General features: G+C 46.6%; 2 protein-coding genes across 3 annotated transcripts; both read left to right on the forward strand.

Annotated features, from left to right (window-relative positions):
* The first annotated feature begins 469 nt into the window (after positions 1–469).
* Positions 470–2884, forward strand: LOC123079609 (uncharacterized). Of its 2 annotated transcripts, none has more exons than XM_044502401.1 (2): positions 470–726; positions 1220–2884. In XM_044502401.1, the coding sequence occupies exon 2, from the start codon at positions 1315–1317 to the stop codon at positions 2860–2862; it is 1548 nt and encodes a 515-aa protein (XP_044358336.1). In that variant the 5' UTR covers positions 470–726; positions 1220–1314; the 3' UTR covers positions 2863–2884. The 2 variants fall into 2 exon arrangements, with proteins under 2 accessions (XP_044358336.1, XP_044358337.1); XM_044502402.1 differs by having other exon boundaries at positions 505–726; positions 1217–2884.
* Positions 2885–3688: 804 nt separating this feature from the next.
* Positions 3689–4681, forward strand: LOC123079610 (heavy metal-associated isoprenylated plant protein 45). The gene is made up of 3 exons (XM_044502403.1): positions 3689–3917; positions 4028–4103; positions 4206–4681. Exons 1-3 carry the CDS (start codon positions 3912–3914, stop codon positions 4328–4330), a joined length of 207 nt encoding a protein of 68 aa, XP_044358338.1. The 5' UTR covers positions 3689–3911; the 3' UTR covers positions 4331–4681.
* Positions 4682–9721: the final 5040 nt, after the last annotated feature.

The following is a 9721-nucleotide window of genomic DNA, read 5'->3' on the forward strand; positions in this document are numbered from 1 at the left end:
ACTCCTGCACCCCCTCCCCCACGTTTGATTTCAGTTTGCGGAATAAAACACGTCCGAACTGCTCGGCGGACCGATACAGGCCCGCGTTGGATGACTTCCATTGAAGATCCCCTTAGGTTTTTTTTACCGAAGCAGAAGTAAAAAAAAAAAGACCATCAGGGGGTTCTAAATTTTTTTTTTTTAAATCGCTCCATGTTTCCAACGCTCGCCGATTTTTATCCCACCACGGAAAACATTGGTCCGTGAGTCGCATCACGAGCCACCGACGCAGGAGTAGGCTGCACACTTCAACCAGCATGGGAGCATATGTCGTATCGCCATGCCTCCAAGCTTGACTGGTTCCGCCGGGCGCACCAAGCCGAGCGCTTCCTCGAGTCCCGTCGGAGCGGCGCGCTACTGACGATGCGTCAACAGTCAAGATTGACTGCTATACCATTCGCGAACAAGTCCTTTGCTCCCAACTCCCAAGGAAAGACCTTTGTCCCGTTGGTGCGGGTCAGATGCCCCGTACTTCAACTAACCTGCCGGCCGCTTTCCCCTACACTCAACAGAACCAGTTCATCGTAGGCCCGGCGCTTCCCCCCTCATTCTGTTGTGCCCAGGATCCTTCGCGCCTGCTGCGATCTGGATTCGGATGATCAATCGAGCAGCTTTTCGTCCGGTTCTTCCTGGATGATCCTCTATCTGGTTGGGGATTTTTCTTCGATCGGCTTGTCCTCTTAAGAGGTATGTTCAGTTCTGCTCCAGTTCGCGCGCATCTCTGTTCTTAGGCTTATGAATTGGATGGACACCATCTTGGTACGGACGTTCGATTTGGTGCGGATCCTTTTTCTGCCTATGTATGCTTTTGAGGCTCAGAAGAGGAAATACCTGTTACGACAAAGAAATCTCATACATGTTGTATGTTGGCGGTTTCTTCACAACTGAATATGTTTTTCTCTTCTGATTAATAAGATTTCTGAGACGCGAAATTTTCCACCTTTAGGACATATGCTTGGTTTATTAAGAATCTGCAGTGGTCAGTGTTCTACTTCTGAATTCCAATGAAGAACAATATTTGCGACGTAATTGTAGATTTGGAGAATTTGCTAATACATTGGATTGCTCACTGGATTTCTGTCAATAGCTTCATCCTCATATGCATATTTCTGGTTCCGCTAGTACTTGATACCATAAATCCACGGTTCTGACCCTCTCTTTTCTGTACCTTTCATAGCAGAAAGAACGCTGCAATTTCTTTGACACACATCTCCAAGTTCATCATTCTCTGTCTCTGCTCAACCAATAATACAGACTTCAGTCACACATAAAGAAATGGGTCACACCATTGGAGTTGCAGATGATGAAATAGCAGACATACCATGTTCAGATGCTTCACCAATTCTGACCGAATATCACATCACAGTCCCTACCCTTCACGATGGACTAATGCAAGGGGCAGACCAGCACGAGAGACGGCTTCTGGATGTCCTCAAAGCAACGCCTTCAGTGCAATGGCTGAAGGACATCAACGTCTGCGGTCCACTGGGAAAAATTCAGCTGCCATCGATCGGCGTCCACCGCTACCTCCATGTCCACTTCATCAGAACAGTCGACTGGAGCTCACTGCTCGCCATCTGCAAGAACCACCTCAAGCATCCTCTCAACATCGCCCTACTCATCTGGCTGCTCTGCGTCGCCGCCGCCGGCGCCATGCTAGGACTGCTCCTGTTGGGGCTGCTGAACAAGGCATTCCCTTCCAGGGCCTTGAGGCACCACTGGATAGAGATCGACAACCAGATCCTCAACGCCCTCTTCACGCTCATGAGCATCTACCAGCATCCCATCCTCGTCCACCACCTCGTTCTCCTCTGCCGGTGGCGGCCGGAGGACGCCGCCCAGCTAAGGAAGGTGTACTGCAAGAATGGCGCCCGCCGTCCCAACGAGCGAGCGCACATGTCCTTCGTGGTGGCCCTCCTCCACGTCACCTGCATCTCGCAGTACATGGAGTGCAGCCTCTACTGGGGCTACCCAAGCAGGTCGCGCTCCGAGCTCGCGGAGAACTTCTTCTTCATCCTCGGCGTCGCCGCGCCGGTCGTCGCCGGCGCTCACGCGGTGTACAGCCCTCTAGGCAGAGACGACGACGCCGCCGCCGCCTCCTGCGAAGAGACCAAGCAGCTCCACGCAGCCGGAGCCGAAGAATCGCCGGAAGAAATGACGGTGGTCGGCAACCCGATGTGGGCGGGGGAGCTGCTGGACTGCGGCGAGGACCCGGCGGCGTGCTACCTGTCGTTCCTCTGCACCTTCTGCGTGTTCGGCTGGAACATGGAGCGGCTGGGGCTGGGCAACATGTACATGCACACGGCCATGTTCCTGCTGCTGTGCGTCGCGCCCTTCTGGGTGTTCAACGTCACGGCGCTCAGCATCCACGACTACGCCCTCAGCGATGCCTTCGGCGCCGCCGGGGTGGTGCTCTGCTTCCTCGGGCTCCTGTACGGGGGCTTCTGGAGGATGCAGATGAGGAAGCGGCTCGGGCTGCCCCGGAGCAGGTGGTGCTGCGGCTCGTCGTCGCTGACGGACTACGCGCAGTGGCTCCTCTGCTGGCCGTGCGCGCTCGCGCAGGAGGTGCGCACGGCGAACCTGTACGACCCGAGGGGCGACGGCGGTTTCTACGGGAAGCTGGTGGACGGCGGTGACCCGGAGCGAGGGCCGGACGTGCCGGTCTCCGCTGAAGTGCAGGAGGTGGTCGGCGGTGTTGTCAATCCGACGGTGGACGGCGAGATGATCCCGCCCGTGCAGCCGGTGGTGGAGTCTGGACGGCAGAGGCAAGCCGGCCACGAAGAAATTGTTGCAAATGGCAGTAGCGTCCAGCTCAAAAGTTGACCGCAGCTGTTGGATGGTGACTGATGCTGTAGAGTATTCGCAAGCTGACGGATATATTCTTCCTTTTTGGGGGATCGATGTCACCATTTTGACATTGTTATGCTCCTGGTTTGTCATGCTCTGCACGGGACTTTAGGTCGTTATAAGTCATTAGTTAGTCCAGTTTTATTCAGATCAGCTACCTTGACACTCCAACAGATGTCATCTTTCATCGATTCTTTTCGTATTGCACGTTACTGGAAGAAGAAGAAGAAAGCCTCTCGTGATTATTTTGAGAGGCTCCTACTATGACGATGATGATGCAATATAAAATCATGCGTAAGCCTCTGGGCAAAGAATAAGGGCATGTACAATGATGGCATATGGATACAGATGCCCCATGACAAAAAGTAGTTTGAGGCATCTACATTTATTTTTTCTCCTCAATGCAAGCTACCATTAGTGGGCCTCATTAAGAAATAGAAAATAAAGACTTTAGTACACATGCATCTCTATTTTTCACTCCAACCTTTTCAGCTTTTGATCCCGGACCACACTTTTCCTCTCCAAGCACCTGCCTCCTCGAGAGGATCCCGCTTTCCTATCCGAACCTACTTTACGTCATATCCGATCCTACATGGCATGCGAGGCATCACCCTGAGGCTATGCATTGTACATGCCCTAATGTACCATGTCATCTAGTGTGTTCCAGTAACTCCAGAAAGATTTAGCTGGACCCAGTTCAAAAGTAGATTCTTGCGCGTTTCATGGTAGCCTTGGGCAACCTGTGGAGTCCCTCTCCGAGTGTGAAAGAAATGCTCAAACGCCCTGCCTTCACGATGACAGCTTTAAAGCGAACCGATGCTATGTGCTTTGTCGTTCACGGTGGAGAACAAAAGTTCGCCGTTGCTTGTGGAAAAGAGAAAGGTTCAGACGCAGTATATAAGCTCCAGGATACAGAGAGACTGTGAAACCTCTCCACTTCAGACTTCAGAGCTGCCTGGGAAGTGGTGGCTGCACCTGCACAGTAGCAGTCTCCTGTTCAGTTCTACTCGCCGAGAAACCAAGCCATGGCTGTAAGTTACTGGTCAGATCTTCTGTTTATTCAACAGTATGTATGCATGTATCTGAAGAACTACTGTGCGTATAGAAATGGAAAGTTGATTTCATGGATGGATGCTTGCAGGTGGTGGAGTTGAAGGTCGGGATGCACTGCGACAGGTGCATCAAGTCGATCAAGAAGGCGATCAAAACGATCGATGGTACGAAAGCCTCTGATCCACTCGACAAAACACAGCCTCACTTTCCATACTTTGCAGTATATGGTTAATTATTAACCCTGGTTTGTGCGTGCGTATGCGCAGACATGGAGAGCTACCAGCTCGAGAAGGAGACGAACAAGGTGACCGTGACGGGGAATATCACCCCGGAGGAAGTGGTGAAGGCTCTGCAGAAGATCGGGAAGACGGTAACTTACTGGGGTGAGTGAAGAACAGAGCCCAGAGGAAGACGAGCCACACGGTAACAACTTATTGTTACTGGGAGTGCGGACTATAGAGCCCACGTAGTTAGCTAGCTAGTTAGTATTAGCTCATGTGCTTACCATGGGATATCAGGAGCTATTTATACTGCAGATCGGGTAATTCTGGTGAGTTTCTTTGAACTGGTAGATGTTGGTTCTTCCCTCGCTTGATCCCATATTGACCGCGGCGTCGTCGTGTTGGGTTAACTCTTCTGTATTGCGTATACTGAACTCATGGCAAAGTCTTGTAGAGGATGAACCCAACTTTTGTACGTTTTCACGGGGAATATATGTATGAAAGGAGTGATATAACTGTCAGGATTAGTTTCAGACTTCCAGTTTTCATCTTAACGAACAGATGTCTCAGCTGGACTGGCTGACCGTGCTAACGTTGATTGATTGATTGATACTACGAGTAGCAAGCAAGCCACCCCTTATCCATTCAGCAATCATACAGATACAGTTGCATCGTAACAGCAAGATCGGTCCTTCGTCGACATCGATCCAACTATATACTACTAGTGTCCATAGTCAATAAAGGGTACCCTTTTTCAGAAAATAAAAAAAGTTAAAGATCGAATACATCTATCAGTACGCAATTCAAACGGCTTCGTTTTTAGATCTTTCTTTAAGTTTTGTTAGGGGTTTTTGTCCTGATCAGGAAGTTGAGATAGTGACGGCTCTCTGAAGATAAAATAAGGTTCTTTTTGTCTAGCCCATGTTTTGGTGATGCGTCTAGCATCATCGGTAAACGTGTGAAGGTGTGTCTCCGCTGGATCTATCTTTGGTGGATCCTTCCAATCAACGCTACTCTTTATCGGCGGCGGTTGCTGCTTTGGTGCGCTGGTCTTATAATGCTTTAGCATGACGATTTTTCGACTGTCTACTACAATAAGTTTTGTCCGGCTCTGGTGATGTAGGGGCGATGACGGCGGCGCGCCTTCGGCTCTCTTCAGTGCTTCTAGTCGTTGCTAGGTGGTCTACTGATCTGGATGCAATTTTGATTATTTTTTGTGTTCGTTTTACTGTCATGATTACACATGAATAGATAGAAAGTTTTTCTTAAAAATAAAATAAAATAAAAAATATGCTATCCAAACACAGAATCGGTACTTCCGCGAAGACACGAAACCATAAAACTTGAGAACTACCGAAGACATTTGCCGGTGCACTGATGAAGATGACAACAAAACCCTGAGATCGATAGATATACCGGTGTAGGGTAGATCCACGACGACGACGACCTGTTCGACGTACTCGTGGTGCTTCAAAGTTCAAACTGGCCAGCCGTTCTCACAAGAAAACGCCATCAATTCGTTCGTTTGCCCTCAGCTCTCCTCTTCCGTGCATACATGCATGCGTAGACACCTCTGCTTCGTTGCTGTCCCCGCGGCGGAGGCAGCGGCATGCATGCATGCGTGCACCTTCCCCGCTTCTGCCGCCGGCGCCACCACCGCAGTCCGCAGAGGAAAGTCCTGCGCCACCGGTACGTACGTTCGGCCGGGTGCAGAGAACCGCAGCCTCGCCCCCACCCGGTACACGTCGCACGTGTATGCGCGCGCGTCCGTGCCCATCGCGCTGCCGGCCGCCGAGCTCGCATGCCAGCAGCATGCAGTTGCGTCCCGCTCTTCTCTTCTCTTCGTCCTCCGCCCGCCTTTCTGCCGAGAAGGCTCCCGGTCACGTCTCGCCGAGGAAACGTGCGCTGCTCTGGCATGGAAGAACACGTCAGGTCAGGGCCTCGTGGCGGTCCAGAGCCAAGCCGCGGCCGCCACGGCGTCGCCGCATCCCGCGTGCACCAGCACCCGTGTATGCCCATATACAGTGGACCGAAAGAAACGGGCAGGACAAACGCAGAGTAGATATCACCGTTGTGCCGCGCCGTACTGCCGTCGCGTCGGGTTACCGATGATCGAAGAAACAGGTCGATCGCCGGTTAAGAACATGTGGGCCGGGAAGGATCAGTGGGTCAAAACAGTGATCGATAGGGTCGGTCGCTGATCGATCTTAGCCGTGGCGCCTTCCGAGAAAGGTGGGAGACAGAAACGTTGCTCCCTTCGAGGAAGGAGGGGGAGCTGTGGAAAAGACGTCCCGAAGGGGAAGCCTACGGCTCACGGAAGAGCGGGGCAGGACCGCACGAAGATAGCGAAACGCCGTATGGAAACGTCTGCCCGTGGGCCCGTCGATGGATGGATCAGTCCACGGCGAAAAAATGGACCGGCGTTTCTTACGTCTTCGTGCCCACACAAGGCCACAACTAATGGATAATTACTCACATGACCTTCTTTCAGTTTTTTTCCTTGTATATATTGTGAAAGGTAGAGGCATTGTTATGAGCTTCATGCTGACATGTATATCTTTTTTGTTTGAGTTGGAATTGTTGTAATCCTATATATGTTACAGAGTGACCCAACTATCTTATTTATCTGAACATGCAAGTACGTCATCTTATCATACAACCATGAATGAGATATGACTCAACTCAACATGCAACCATGCATGTTAAAAGACCGACCATAATATTCAACCATCCAAGAAAAATATTTTACATTCAGTAGTATATTCAATAAATATTTTACAACTATACATAATACAGTATAATAAGTCATATGTATCTTTAAATTTTGCTTCTAATGTCATCAACACAAATTTTCATTAACCAATTCCCGAAAAAAAACGTGTGGAGTATCCTCTAGTTTGTTAAAAAGTCACGACAACTTCTGAGGCAACCACTACACTAACACACGCCAGAGGGACATGGAACAAAGTTTTACAAAGCTTATTAGTACAACCTTCCCTAGCCGAGCTATGAGCGACTTTATTCGCCGTGTGTCGCACCCAACTTACTTTGGACTCCTCAAAACCCTGCGGAAGTCCTTTCACCTCTTGAACAATCTGTCTGTATATCTGGCAGTGGAGTTAGAATTAGACTAGAGCACCGTGTCGTGTATCTCTGGCTCCATCCGTATGTATTTCGTTGTCCTGCTCTTCCTCATTCTTCCTTTTCCTTGACATGTTTCCCCTCCTCTACTCTTTTACTCCCTCCGTAAGGAAATATAAGAGCGTTTAGATCACTAAAGTAGTGATCTAAACGCTCTTATATTTCTTGACAGAGGGAGTACATCTTTTTCTGGGCTTAAGATCCAATGACTTCTCCCGGCAAAGTCACAATGTAACTTACCCTTTTATATACACGGTTAAAACTAGACCGACGACACATAATGAATGGGAACCAAGAATAGGAAGACTTGACATGACACCCACTTTGATAAAAACCAACCTATTTTTTTTTCAAAACTTGTGGATGTACACCGCCATATGAGATCCGAATAGATATATTTTTACATACATATCGATTTGTTTTTGTTTGTTTCGAGGAATTGGCGGGAGCACTACCTTTTCATTAAGTCTAAAGGTAGGGTTTATGCACAGAGAGGACTAGTAATTAGGGAACACATAAAAACCCCAAAGACAGGGTTTTTATGTATAGAGAGGGTTTATAATACCGTTAATGTAAATGGGGCTCTAATGGAAAGAGTGGCAAAAGTGAAACTACAAACGCAAGGCTAGAAGCAAGATAGGTACTCATGGAAAATGTATGGAAATCCAAAAGGGAAACATCGAGAATGGTTGGAGTTGTGCTCTTTTTAGCCTCTCTGCCTTTGCATTTTTTCTTCTTCTATGAACTATAAATGGCATATATTTGGTTAAAAGTCATAGGTTCACATTCAATACGATAAATGTATGCCCACATATCATTTTCACACTTTTCAGAGAAACATAAAATGTTACTCTCTTTAAAGTCAATGTCATAGACTCTTACTAAGGATCCAAATAGTCGGGGAGGTGTTTTATGAATTAGCATACAATATTCCAAGGTATTGCATCTTGATTGGTTAACTTAGGATCAAATATATACATATCGTTTAAACAATCACTAGCATGTTGTTTATTGTTAAACAAATAGAGAAATCTCACGTTACACATTAATTCTCTATATGAACCAGTTGTTTCCAGTGACTTAAATACGCGATTGTACGACACTCGTCTCCAATATCATGGTGATCAGTTTACTAAAGTTGGGCATAACTGAATAATAAAAATACAATGAATTTACTGTTAACTAGAGATGATTTCATGTTGACCCACAAAATATGTCGAGTATCATGTTCGCATCAGTATTTCCAAACTCTGTCAATCAAATTTTGTGAAACTTTTGGATGTTTCGGCGACATTGCAACAACATTTTACTAGGATAGTTACATCTTCTTGTTTTCTTTTATTTTTGGCCTACATAAGTTTTGTTGAATCAACTTACGTGGCCAAATTTTGCCACGATTGCAACTTTTTCCAGGTAAGGTGTGGTATTTACACGCCCTGATTCGGAAGCACATATTTTTTTTCAACAATGAACCTAGCTTACAAGTGAACTATAGTCATGTTTTTTACATGACATGCAATGAATTCACTAGCTAGTGTAAATTAAGCAACACCTACATCTAATACATTGTAATATAACTGTTTTACATTATGAGTAAAGACATGTGTATCGAATCCATAGCACGATCAACATCATTGTCATTGGCGGCAATCCAAATTTGGTTGGTATTTGTTTAGCAAATCTTTTTTGATAAACTTATTTTTTGCAAAAATTAGCAAAAGTGAAATAATCGTATGAACTTGAGGCTTAGTGACGGTTAACATTATCAATCAATGTGTAGATGCAAACAACTGCATTTAAGGAACACGGATGGTCTCGAAGATGGCTGTCAGTCTTCAGTGAAATGACAAGAAAACATTTTTTTTCAATCGTGAATTGGAGCATGTATTTTCCTGCTGAATTTGTCTTACTGTTTGGTTCTCTATTGGATTTAGCAAACTTCTCTAACCGAGTCAAATTCCACAATTTCTAAGAACCTGAGTGGGCATCCAGGAGGCACAATAAACAGTTACAAGCTGGAGAATCCACTAGTAGGTCAGCTACCGGTGCCATCCGAAATTTCTTTCGATTAGGAAGAATGATTAAGGAGAGGTAAAAATATGCTGTGAATAGGATTGGTTATGTATTTAATATGAGAGTATTTAGGTGGTAGTCTTACTTACACAACCCTAGGGTAAGGATCATGAAATTAGATTAGATACATTTGGATGTTGGGATAAAAAATTATAGAAAAGGGCACACTTTATATTACACTATATAAAAGAATAAAAAAGTAGTTTTTTTCAATCAACCCACACGGTTAAATGATAGATTAATGGCGGTGGTATGTAGGGTGTCAAAAATTGAAGTCTAAAATTTGTGGTGTACTCATTTTGATATTTATAGGAGCATTACTATCTTCTAGAAGATATATCTTCAGG

The sequence above is a fragment of the Triticum aestivum genome, chromosome 3D, assembly GCF_018294505.1.
Source record: "Triticum aestivum cultivar Chinese Spring chromosome 3D, IWGSC CS RefSeq v2.1, whole genome shotgun sequence".
Taxonomy (NCBI): Eukaryota; Viridiplantae; Streptophyta; class Magnoliopsida; order Poales; family Poaceae; genus Triticum; species Triticum aestivum.

Excerpts from the sequence above, each read along its gene's own strand:
- LOC123079609 (XM_044502401.1), top strand. The coding sequence starts at position 1,315 with ATGGGTCACACCATTGGAGTTGCAGATGATGAAATAGCAGACATACCA.
- LOC123079610 (XM_044502403.1), top strand. Across the intron at positions 4,104-4,205 it reads GGCGATCAAAACGATCGATG|ACATGGAGAGCTACCAGCTC; the intron begins GTACGAAAGCCT and ends GCGTATGCGCAG.